This window comes from Nesoenas mayeri, assembly GCF_963082525.1.
Source record: "Nesoenas mayeri genome assembly, chromosome: 15".
Classification (NCBI taxonomy): domain Eukaryota; kingdom Metazoa; phylum Chordata; class Aves; order Columbiformes; family Columbidae; genus Nesoenas; species Nesoenas mayeri.
The window spans coordinates 16,317,706-16,331,058 of record NC_137559.1 but is presented as its reverse complement, the minus strand read 5'-3'; the positions used below and the strand labels follow the sequence as shown (position 1 = coordinate 16,331,058).

General features: G+C 40.4%; 1 protein-coding gene across 6 annotated transcripts in view; it reads right to left on the bottom strand.

Annotated features, from left to right (window-relative positions):
- SNX29 (sorting nexin 29) overlaps window positions 1-13,353 on the bottom strand; it is a 123,909-nt gene that overhangs the window by 81,140 nt on the left and 29,416 nt on the right. For all 6 annotated transcript variants that reach the window (XM_080354148.1, XM_080354144.1, XM_080354146.1 and 3 more), the window contains exons 12-14: window positions 11,464-11,527; window positions 10,088-10,216; window positions 1,964-2,046 (exon numbers count right to left, since the gene is read on the bottom strand). In XM_080354148.1, coding sequence (XP_080210274.1) covers window positions 1,964-2,046; window positions 10,088-10,216; window positions 11,464-11,527 — 276 coding nt within the window. The remainder of the gene's footprint in view (window positions 1-1,963; window positions 2,047-10,087; window positions 10,217-11,463; window positions 11,528-13,353) is intronic.

The following is a 13,353-nucleotide window of genomic DNA, read 5'->3' as shown; positions in this document are numbered from 1 at the left end:
TAATTCTTAATATGAATGACTACGCTCCAGCAAAGTCGGAAGTAAAAACATGTGCTCTCACTAACCAAAATCCTTTTAAGGATGAATGAAGTTTTGTAACTCCAGGCAGGTATAGTGACTAGCCCTTAAGAGCAGAATTAATGTAGTATCATTTATATAGTCACTTATGTGACCACAATAGTGACAACTGAAAAAAATAATTAAAAAAAAAATTACAGATGGTGTCCATTTCCGAAAAGCCACCGCGCCGCCCAGCGCCTCTGTGGTCAGTGCAAATACAGGTCTCGTCAGAAAATGATTCAGGATCAAGAGTCCGGTTCATCCCCCCCATCAACATTTCTATCACCATTGATGAAAAACAGGTCACAGTGCTGAGAACTCGTTATCTTTCAGATGTGAAATCTGCTCATTAGTCAGAGCAGCATAGCAAAGACAATAAAATGTCTGGTCTTAATACAGAGTCTACTTCAAACAGGCTGATACTGATCTCCAAAACAACACTAACGGTACCATCTAGAGATACTAAATTTTCTCTCCTCAAGATAATCATGCTTATGTTCCCATACAACATTACTTCACAGATTATTTTTAAAATCAAATCTTTATCTGATAGCTTTTTCTGGAAAGTTTCTTATTGAAAAACGGTAAGACCACCTCATCTACCAAAAAATGCTCTGTAAAGTACCAAACAAGTACCAAAATCTACAATGGTATTTTTTCTCAAAAGGAAAAGAAATCAAATATCTTATTTTCACTATTGGGAGATTTACTCTGTCATCCTTGGAAGAGGTGAATTAGGCTTATAATTATCTCTTGTTAAACCCATTTTCGTCTAAATTATTTCATTTGTTTGGGCAAAAACTCAGCAAGGAAAGCAAAGACTTTTTGATTGTTTCTACTTAGCAGCAAATGGATATTATGCCATCACATAACACAAGTGTGATACTAATCTGCATTACAAAGCTGTGCACACACAGCCAGCAGCCCAAGCAGAGCTGCAGCAGGGACACGTCTCACAGAACCCCAGAGTGTCAGGGGTTGGAGGGACCTGGAAAGCTCATCCAGTGCAATCCCCCCATGGAGCAGGAACACCCAGATGAGGTTACACAGGAAGGTGTCCAGGCGGGTTGGAATGTCTGCACAGAAGGAGACTCCACAACCCCCTGGGCAGCCTGGGCCAGGCTCTGACACCCTCACCCCAACAAGTTTCTTCTCATCTTTCAGTGGAACCTCCTGTGTTCCAGTTTGCACCCATTGCCCCTTGTCCTGTCCCTGGTTGTCACCAGCAGAGCCTGGCTCCATCCTCCTGACACTCCCCCTTTCCATATTGATCCCCAGGAATGAGTCCCCCCTCAGTGTCCTCTTCTCCAGCTCCAGAGCCCCAGCTCCCTCAGCCTTTCCTCACACGGGAGATGCTCCACTCCCTGCAGCATCTTGGTGGCTGCGCTGGACTCTCTCCAGCAGTTCCCTGTCCTGCTGGAACTGAGGGGCCACAACTGGACACAAGATTCCAGGTGTGGTCTCCCCAGGGCAGAGCAGAGGGGCAGGAGAACCTCTCTGACCTACTGACCACCCCCTTCTAACCCACCCCAGGTACCATTGGCTTCCTGGCCACAAGGGCCCAGTGCTGGCTCATGGTCATCCTGCTGTCCCCTGGACCCCCAGGTCCCTTTCCCCTTCGCTGTTCTCTAATAGGTAATTCCCCAACTTCTACTGGAACCTGGGGTTGTTCCTGCCCAGATGTAAGACTCTACACTTGCCCTTGTTCTATTTCATTAAATTTTTCAGAGAAACACAACTGGCAGCTCTTCAGACACCGGTATTTCCCAAGGGGAAGGCTGATGTTCTGCCAGGCAGCCCATGGTTACTGTACCTCCCATAAACCTCTGGCTCAACGGTCACATACAGAAGAACAAAGCCTGTGCGTGTATGGGGTTTTTCTTCCCCTTCATTTCATCCTCACCTTCCACTGTCTGACCTTCTCTTCTGAGCATCTGGACAGCTCCTACATACTTCTTCAGCTGCACTTTTAGCACCTCATTTTCTCTGTTGATAAAAAGAACAGAATAAATAAATAAATATTAGTGTTTTCTCAAAATAAAGGAAAGCCCATTTCAATGGAAAGAAACATATTATCTGTGATAAGAAGCTTTATCTAAGTTTATCAGGACAAAAAAAAACAATGACTTACACATTACATCAACAGCAGAGCACCAGCAAAACTAGTTTTCCAGGGCCACGCAAACAACTCAGTGAAACAGATCATCTCACAATTAAAAAGGTTTCATCAATCGTTTAATTTAGATGTTCTACACTATGCTACACTGATGGCATAAAAATGATAGAGTCTATCTAAATCAACAGTCGATTGAAAAAACAAGGACGTGATACTAGCCAGGGAAATTCGAATGGTCAGTATAAAATTAGATACTCATTTTACTAGTTGTCCATGTATTTAATGTCAAACAAATAAGAATTGAGCTTTAGAAACCAACCCCAGCGTAAGAAAACGGCAGCACTTCAGCACCACCAGGCAAGGGACTGGTCCTCAACGGGAACCAGGCGGGAAGAACCACAGCGAATCCCTCGGGCCAGCCCCCTGCAGCGCCTGCACCACGGCGTCCTCCTTCGGACAGCACATACGGACACCACAACACACCCCAACTTCATATCTGGGGGAAATGAAATGGATTCTGACCCATGTATTTGAACCCAAGTTGACAAATGGCATGTCTGCAAACTCCGTTAACCACGCAAACCACAAGTGTTTCTACAGGAGAAACGTAACTAAAACGTGTTGCGGAAGAATGCACTCGGACAACTTTTAATCTTCAAGAAAACACCAGGGGAGAAATACACACGTGCAGCACATTTCATGTATGGGAATTTATCTAAGAATGACAAGTATTCAGAAATCCCAAAAAATATGTTTGATGGTCCTTATCATACCATGCAGATAACACACAAAATGTACAGATATATATGCATGTATACACACACAGAAAATTAAATTGCTGTTGTGAGCAATGCCATATTTATAAATAAAACCCTAGACTGGTACAATATACATATTTCTATGGATTTCAAATCAGTTTTCTGAACGATGTAACCTCAGTTTTATTCAATCCTTTAGCAGGAGGTTGCTACATAATTGAGAAGAAACTATTGATTACCCAACTATCAAATTTTTAAAAAGTCCCTGATGATTTTATGCATTTTATGATATTTTTCGTTTCCTAGACTACAAAGAACAAGTTGGTTTTTACAGAGTTGGACACTGCTATTCAGATTAAGGAAAAAACAATCAGAAACACAGAAATACTATATACTATATTAAACCAAGTCTAAATAATTTGTTCATTAAAAAAAGAATAGTTTGACAGCTAAACAAAAAGGTTTCTCACCAGAAGTGTAAATACGTCTGCATGGAAAGAACTATCTACAATTATAATATATTGAGTTATAATGGTTCTAAAGAAGTAATCACACACATCTCTGTTTGGCCTTTGGGAACGGTCTCAGTGCTTCTGTCTGTACTGAGACAGCAGGGAAAAAAATAAATCCTTTTCAGTACTGTGCCTATCGAATCAAAATTGATACAGTACAGATGAACTCCAGAAAGTCTCTAATTCATTTGGCTTTTTGATACAAGACTGAAATTCAAACCAGGACACTATGGCCCAGTCACAATTTTCTAATATGCCTCTTTTATCATCTTATTACTTCTCTCTCTTTGAAATCTCTTTCTCATTACCATTATTTAGCTAGATGCCAAGGAGAGCCCATCCTGATACATTTTAGCAGAGAATGTTTAAAAAAAAAATAGCAAACACTCCCTAAAAAGTCTTCAATGAGTTCAAGAGGCATCCTATCAGATATTCATAGCAAGTATTTTATAGGAGAAACTCCTGCATAGGAGCTAACGGTCAGATTTGCAGAAATTCTTGTCCGCCTGGGCCAGGACTCCTCCCTGTTGTCCAAGATGGGAAATATTTCTAGGTGAAGGCCCCAACTTGCCTTTTGCAACTTTTCCAAACTTTACCATCCGGCTTGAAGCACAAGTGTGAGGCTGCGATGAGCCCAGTGACCACCACAGGGCTCCCAGCACCTTTCAAAGTGCTCCAAAAAATGCCCGTCCTGTGCTGGAGAATGAGTGGCACGGCTGGCCGTGCGAGGTGAAGGAACAGAGAGGAAACAAATAATTACAAAATCAGGTTGAAATCCATGGGAAACAGAGAGAATGATGCCACTAAAAGCACAACCATCTCCAAAACCTCGTTACAACACATGTCCCTGCATGATCACTTCTCCCTTGTCAATAAGTAGCTGAAAGACAGTGAGAATATGTAATTTTACCCCGTGTCAGCTCAATGACAGAGGATGACCATCTACTATTCCTCCAAATGATTCTATTTGCTCAGATGGCACAGGTCTAGTGTGTGGTGTTGATCAGTTTTTATACCACTGGTGATTACTCCAGCAGAACAACAATACTATTCTTTGGTAGTTTGATTATAAAACTAGAAAACTGCACATTAATTGCTACATTGAAAAAAATGCAATCCAATCACCAAAAAAAAAAAATAAAAATGAAAGCATCCTATGACATGAGAATTTAACTCCTCCCCAGGCCTCTTTGTGGTTTTTTATTATTTGGTACACATAAGAAGCAGATTAGTGAAACATCTTTGAAACTCCATGTCTTCAAGACAAAGCAAACCCCCTGCATTTCCCCAGCTTTGTTGTTTCAGCTTTTCAGCTTCTGACGGAGCAGACTTGCCCCTGCAATCTCTCCAAAATACGACCAGAGGAACACAAACACACGTAAGGACAGCGAAGTATCAATGCCACACGCCCACAACAGCATGACAAATTCTATGCCATTGGAAGCTTTTTCAAGCAACTGCAAGAGTTTCTCCATAGCTCTGTGACTATTCTCCAAAGAAAACCAGATAAAGATATTTCCAGGTTCCATTAACACCCTTTTTATAAACAAATGCAGTAAGGATCGGTCTTTTTTAACAGAGTATATTTTATCCTATAGCATTTTCATCCAGTGAAATGACTTCAGATACAACTGAACTCTGTAGTCAGCTTTTGGTTTAGTACTTTTCCTGAAGATAAATCAGAGTGTTACCAATTTATGTGTATCCACTCTCAGCTGTCAGTGTCTTTGCTCAAAACCAGGAGAAAAAAACAGTAGTAATTATGGTAATTAATCGGTACAAAATAACAAGTGCAAGCAAAGAGGAATGCAAGTATCAAAACCTGATACATGAGTTCCGCATATCAATTTTCTAAAATGGAAGATACCATCTCATAAAATCCCTAAAATTGTAAATATTTCTATTGTCAGAGATACTTGAAAAATTCACCAGAAACCACTGGATGGATTCACAAATTATAGAAAAACCTGCAGGATCCTACTGAACTCGTGTACTGAAACCAAGGTCAGAAACAGGAACAAGAGTTCGTTTCGAGAGCACCCAGGGCTTGGTGACACAGCACCACCCGGCTGGCGTCACCAGGGCAAGGCGAGGAAATAAAACATTCAGAGTAAAGCATTTCTTTTTCAATTGCAATGTTTAGTGACACTGATCATACTAATAGGGAAACAAAATCATCTTTTACTGAAAAGAAATTTTCTTTAAATATTCATGAACAGTGTACAGCCACAGAACACCCGAGCAACAACTTGCTCATTTATTATCGTTTTTTGGAAAACTATCTGGAATGACATGTAACGATTGATTATATAATAAAACTAAGTTGCCAAATACCTTCAGTTCCCTAATTTTGAAGCAAAAATAACTACACTTGCTCTCAAGTTTATTATTTAAAAATTAGTATTTGAGAAAATCTTGCCTAAAAGAAAATCAAAACTATTGTAAGAATGATAATTTTATAACATAATAAACTTTCATTTACGATTTTTGTTGCAGAGGAAGAGACCCACCACACCTGCTTCTTAAAAAGCGACAGAAATCCCCCTCGGGCTTCTGTGAAGTGAGCACGGTTTGAAAAGAATCTGACACGTTCTTCGTCGTTTCTCCCGTATCTCAACTCCAGTGGCCTGAAGAACACGGCAATCACGTTTCTGGCACAACCACGAGACGCTAACAAGTGCTTTCTGTGCAGCTTACTCCTCAAATGTGGCTTATTTCTAAATTCAGCCTTACAAAAAACCAAAATCCAACCAATGCACTAGTGGTTTAGAAAACACTGTAAAAGTACCAAATCTCCAAATAATAAAATAATTGCATGAATCTTGAGAATGAATTGAAATAAACAATGCACTGCCAGAATATGTAGAACCTATATATACATATAGAGAGAGGGGTTGGGCTGGGTGACTGCCTTCCAACCTGAATTAGCCTGTGTTCCTACTATTAGGAGGTACAAGAGCAAAATTAATTGTAATCATATATAACCTAAATGAAATAAGAAAAATAAAAACTACTACTCATAGAAGTGGAACTATATACGATTACACTATAAAGCCAATCTCTGAAAAAAACTGTAATGAGGAATAATGAGATAAATTTAACTGCTTGTCATGAAAGAGAAACACCATATCCACGATCAACAGAAAACTATTCTTACGGTGGCTTCACAACACAGACTGTGCTCAAATGTAAACTATGAAAGGGCTCTATCCAAGCATTGATATCACACCTGAAAAAGCAAAAAATGACTCTGTGGACAAGACATATGACGAAGCTATTTATCTTCTGAAATAACTTGTGACATGTCACCAACTAACCCAAGCAGGAAAAAAGTCACTGAATATAGGAATAGTCCAATTAGTTTTCACAAGCAGGGACAAGAGACACTTTTCCTCTCTCTAAGCAGCTGCTCACGGTAAGTCACGCCATCACTGCAGGATGCACAGCACATCATTTCGCCCACCCTGAAGCGCTACAGCTCTCTGGGAAAACAGATTAAGTGCCAAATCCAAAGACAACATGTCTTAAATAATACAGGCACTAAATAAGAGGAGGCGGATTAGGTTATGGAATGTACACAGTAAACAGAAGGTACATAAAAGTGTAAGATAAGTATAGTCACATTCTCAGCTCCATTTCCCTACACAGTGAGTTATCATCTCTTTCAATCTGCTTTTCTTGCTACAAAGCCCGTCCTTTGTAAAATGCTTTCCTCCAACATTTCTGAAAATAGTCTAAAAATATGCAATCTGAGATGATCCAGTTTCACAGTCAACTTCAATAAAGGTGTTTGCCTCCTAAGGGGATGTAACGGTTTTCCAGACAGAGAAAAAGAATCTCAATTCAAAAGCTTCAGCGCTGCCAGGAGCCCAGCGGCACGGCACGGCACGGCCCTGCGAGCGCAGCGCGGCCCACTGATGGATACCCGCGCCCCATTCCTTGCAGGAGCTTTGGGGACAGGCATAAATACCAGCGCTCGTAATCTGAAGCATACTTGTTCATGAAAATACAATAGCCAGGTTGTTACTGGATGATTTTCTTTGATGTAAGATGTTTGGAATATTACAATTGAGGAAATTTTTCTATTCAAGTCATGTGATCCATTGTTTTCAAGGTAAACAGTGAGATTTCACTATTACGAAATACCTGAAACCTAGTTTCCTCTCACCACGTTTATTATACAGCACTTACAAAGCATTTCCAAAATTTTTGTTATTTCAAGTTCTTCAAATTCTTCAGCTTGCCCAAATTCCTGGTTTAAAATATGATTTATTTTTAAGAATGTACTACTCTTATTATTGCAGCAGCATCACCTGCAGCGTACCAAGTGAACCAACAAAGCCTAGATTCCCACAGAACTATAAGCAAATTTTCTTACGTGCTAAAAAATGAGTTGCAATGAAACGTTAAAGAAATGCATCTGAAGTCCAAAATAACAGGTGACACAAGAAGCCGTTGTGCCTAAGCAGCTCTCAACATTTTTTTTCATGTGACAAGGTAAACTGACTTTCTGAACAATTCATACAACATACTCAGTCTCCGTAGCAGTAAGAGAAATTACATAAACTTGTTTAAAAATAATGAGTTAGCCTAAGTGAGCATCTCTTTAGATCTTGTTATAAAAGCTCCTTATCTATTCTTTAAGAAGGTATGTGCTTGACAAATATCTGATTCACCCCTATGTCACTGCAAATTCTAAAACTGTAGGGGAAGTGAGTCAAAGAAATATGAATATATAATTCCTATAACCCGAAATGCAAATATTAAATGCGAAGTATTTGCATTGTTTCAATTGCCCTACATCATGTGAATGTCCAACTCACTTACGCATCTCTCCTTCCCTCCAAGTGAGTAGTTCACTTTGATGTGTCATCAAAAGCAGAATTAGTAATATCCTAAATACTTTTTAAAAAAAATATGCCAAGCTTTATATTTCTCATTTTCAGAGAGCAGCTCTGCTACGCAATGACAAGCTTATAGGAACCTCAGCTGTGGTACTTCATGACTGACACCACGCACGCAGAAAACAAACAGTTCTCCCTGTGAGAAGGCACAGATTACTCATCTTAAATTTAACATTTAGGATGGGTTTGTTGTTTACTATACATGTGAATCATCCCCGAGGTCTTAGGCATCACAGGTTTACTCTAGAGCTTATTGAGAATTGTAAGAAGAAAATCACACTATTACAGCAGCGTTTACCCTCAGAAGTCTCTCTTAAGCTAAATCCCATCGAGACAAGGGGCAGGTTAAAATGCTTTTCTTTGAGCAGAGCTGTGGCACAAAGTCAAGCTGGAGGCAGGCGGGTGCTGGCGCCAATGCTGGTCAACACCTTTGTCAAGGACCTGGCTGCAAGGACACAGGGCACCCCCAGCAAGTTCACAGGCAATGCAGGACTGAGGAGCAGCTGATACACCAAATGGTTGTGCTGCAATTCAGAGAGACCTGGACAGCCTGGAGAATCGGACTCAGGTGAATCCCTTAAAGTTCAAGGAGGGGAAATGCAAAGTTCTGCATCTGGGGAGGCACAGCCCTTGGCAACCAGATGTGCTGGGGGCTGGAAAAGCAGCTCTACAGAGAAGGATCTGGGACAACAAGGTGACCACAAGTCAGCAATGCAACCCTGGCAGCAAAGCAAGCCAACAGCAGCTTGCAGCGCGTTAGGAAGAGCATTGCCTGTGGGTCACTGCCAACAACACTGCCCAGAGGGGCTCTAGAGGGACATACGAAAAAACCGCACGGGAAATGGTCCTGAGCAACCTGTTCCAGCTGACTCTGCTGACCCCAGCTGGGCACCCAGTGCCCAAAGCTGCTCCATCACCCCCTCCTCAGCTGCACAGGGGAGAGAAAGTGTCATGAAAAGTTGAGTGTGGAACTATAAAAGACATCTACCAGAGGAAATACAGTGGAGCACAATTAAAATGAAATAGGCTCCAAATCAAGTCCTCACTGGCTGCAGATCTGTTCCCCTCCTTGCCCCCTTACATTTCATGGCTGTATAATATTTGAGGTTTGGAAAATACTGTTTGCAGACAGTGCTAGGTACTTCAACACCATCAAGGCTATGGCACATCCAACAGAAGGAAAAGAAACAGGACATTGATATTGGGCAGACAGCAATATCAAGAATCACCCAAATATCAAGTAAAAGAAAAATTTTCAAAAAGGGGTGGTTAAAACTGGACAAAATAGATACGTAAAGAGAAAGGGCCTCTTACATTTACCTTACATATATGTATTCATTTGTAGCTAGTCTCATTATCTAACTGCTGTTATTTTCATGGCTTATGTTTCTTAATATTAGTCTAATTACTTTTTAAAATTAAACTTGATTTCATAAGTTCAGTTCACTAATAGTCTTTCCTCTGGAGCTGTAACAGTGGTTTTGCTAACATTTTAAACTCTCACTTGGTGTTAACATTTAACAAAACAAAAAACACAGACCCACTGTATTTGTCAGAAAATCTCCCAAAGGTTTTTTTGGCTTAAATGCAAATAAAGCCCACGGTGTTTTTAGTCCTAGATCCCCTATGTTCTTCTGAAAACTACACTTCTTGCAAGTTTCTTTTTCATGTATGCAGAGTTTCCGATTCCCTTGCCCCACTGCTGTTCCTTCTTGTGCCGCTGTCGGTGCTCCTCACCTGGCCAGGGCCTGGACCTTGCTGGCGTGTCGCTCCTCCTGCTCCGCCGCTTTCCGTCTCCAGTTGTCCATCTCCTGCCGCAGCGCTGCCGAATGCTCCATCTCGCCATCCAGCAGGTTCCTCAGAGACCTGGAAGGAGGCAGCAGACCCTGTCAGAACACTGCAAACACTACCGAGTAATCAGAGGATACCCTATGAATCACAGAGCCAGGTGCCTGAATGACACCATTAATGTCATCCTGAAGTTTCATTAGCCAATGGAATAAATTCTGTTGATTTGATTATATAAAGATATGAAAAGTTACAAGGAAAAAGGACCCAATCAAAAAACAGTTGTGCTTACTATTAATTTGTATTACAATCTCATCAACATGCCCAAAGCACAACCTGGTATCTACTGTGCCACCATGCAGAAATAATCTATTATAGGAAGTAGCTTATAATTTGGTTTGTGCAAGCCCATACATCTCAGGAACAATCTATCAGCAATGTATTTCCTAGCAAGAGCAGGAGACAGGCAGGGGTCTTGTCCCGGCTGAGAGCACTGCAACGGAGCTCTGCCTAAAAGCTTGGATGAGACAGCAAGGGGCAGCATGACACGCAACCGCAAAGCCCAAAGCATCCCCGTCCTCTGCCAAAAAACCCGCAAAGCTGAATGGAGCAATAACTTGCAATTATTGGAGTGGGGAGGGGAAGAGGCAGGAAAATGGGATCAGTTGGTAGTCTCAACATTAGCAAAAAAATAAACAAAAATTAAAATATCTATAGGAAAATGTAAATTACCAAAATAATCCTACTAGAGCATAACAAAAGTATCTCTTGAATACATCTGCACTTTCATTCATCTAATGATGTGTTCCAATAGACTAAATACCTAAAAAGTAGGTTTAATAGCATTTTAAATAAGTAACTTATCATTTTTACATTTACATCATCATTTTGCCCCAAGCGAACATAAAGACTCTCACAATGACAGCCGCTCTCAGCGTAACACCGTTAGACATCCTGCATCACTTCTGCGCCAGAAGGGAAAAGGAAATGTTCTGAATATTTGTCTGCAAAGCAACTTTTACTCATTTGGAAAGCTATCTGAAGAGATCTTCAGAATCTTTAGGGTTTGGGTTTGAAAACACTGTAAGTGGCAAAAGGTCCCAAAATGCAAAGAGTAGTAGGTGATCAGAATTCAAAGCAAAAAGCTGACCTGCAAACATCACTCTTCGGTATCAACTGTTGAATACTGAAGTATTAAGCTTACCTTTCACAGAAAAATAATACACATCCAAAGGATTACATGTAGCTTTACACAAAGGACAGCTTGTATTAACGTTTTGGGGTTTTCTAATTATAGTGCCTCTTGATTAGAAAAAGAAGACTACCTATTCTGTTCTTCCAGTTCATCCTTTCTATTCATCATGGCCACAATAGCTTGACGAAGTTCATCTAAAGAGAAGGGACAAAAAAGGATTAATTTCTGTGTGTGTTTTTGCTCAGTTTAGATCTAAAAGTCATAGTGGCCCTAGCTTAGCAACATGTTTAAGATGATGCCAACATCATTTGCTATTCAGCAAAGCACATAAAATGCTCTTAATCTCATCACTAATTTGAGCAAACTTTCCAAAATGGTATTATTTAACACAGGATCAGAAGTACTGATCAAATCTAATTAGTCTGCAGCTGGCTTTAATACACATGTTTCCAAGTCTGCCTGTGCCTGCAGCTGGTTTGTTTCAATCGCAGACATATGGGACAATGCACCTTTCCACTGCGTGCATACTGATGGCATACACGGTTACTTGTTTAACTTCTTCGCATTGCTTCTTTCCTCGCTATCAATTCTGCCACAGGAAACAGAACTGTTCCAGCAGGCAGAGCAGATGTGATGGCATTGCTGCTCCACGGCACCTCTCCTCAAGCTCAGTCTTAAAGATGACGGGATTTCCAAATCTTGTAATTTCCTATAAAAACCTTCTTATCTCCTATAAATACCTTAAAAATACTTTCTGTCATTACATCAAGAATATATTTTTTTTAATTATGACAGAATTTTAGATTTTTTTAAGACTTCTTCCCAACACCGCATAGAAAAGCATCAGCTCAAAGTGCTGCTGCACCCGGAGTCCTGCTACTATGGTTTTAGCATGTAACTGTACAGCTGTACTATTACTATTTACTATAAATTTACAGATAATATTAGAACTTAGTTGTCTAATCTACAACAGATTCTGACTTCCAGATCTTCAATAAATACAGGAAATACAAATATTTGAATGGCTTCTAGCAAACATCATGATGGATACAGGTCCTATAACAAAACAAAGATCTTTGCCTATAAAGCTGAATTCAGAATCTTCCTCAAGAAAGCATCAAGCCACTGGCATTTTAAATATTTCACCAGTGTCATTAGAATATGACAATGCTGTTACTATTTCTCTGACTCTCAACAAATTAAAGGCATTGCTGCTCAGACAAGTTGCTGTAGCGCTGGCTCCACACTCCCGCTGGGGTGACAACCTACAATAACTGCCTGTGTGCATACTCGTCTGTTTACACGTGTACTGATTTATTAACATTTAAACAATGAAGCTATTATAAATTGTCTCCATTTTTCCCAATTTTACCAACCTATTCAAATTGTAACCTTAACTTGCCTAATAACTTAATCTTCTTTCCCTTATTCCAACTAGAACCTTCCGCATGAGCGGAGAGCTGAAATCCCATCCTCTCTCACTCCCCTCTCCAACACACACATCAGTGAGTAGAGCATGAAAGCAAAATTCTGGTAAAGACCCTGGTTTGCAGCAAAGGAGAAGAAAAAAGCCTCTTGAAATAAAAGATGTTGAAATGTTTTTATAATATCTCCATTTGCCTTATTTTTTCTGAGAGTTATAGAAACGACAATGCTGTAGAGACACAGTAACACAGAAACTCCAGATTTCATTATTACATACAGGACAAAAAAACAGCTCTTAATTTAGGACCACAAAAGCAACCACATTTGATAACTCAGTATTTCTTGCTAATTTAGGGCGAGTACAGTAGCAGAGACGATGTGGAAGAAGCACCAAGAGAACCAAGAGGTCAGGGCTGAGCACGCAGGCTCCGCGGGCTGCTCCATCACCACACCGCTCACAGCTCTGCTGCAACTCCTCAGCATTATAGAGTCACATTAGCTCTCAGTTCCTCAAAACAAACACAAAACCTCTATTGTTCATCACCAACACTTCTTTAACCTCTGCATGTGCAGTAAATATAAAGGAGTCAAACGT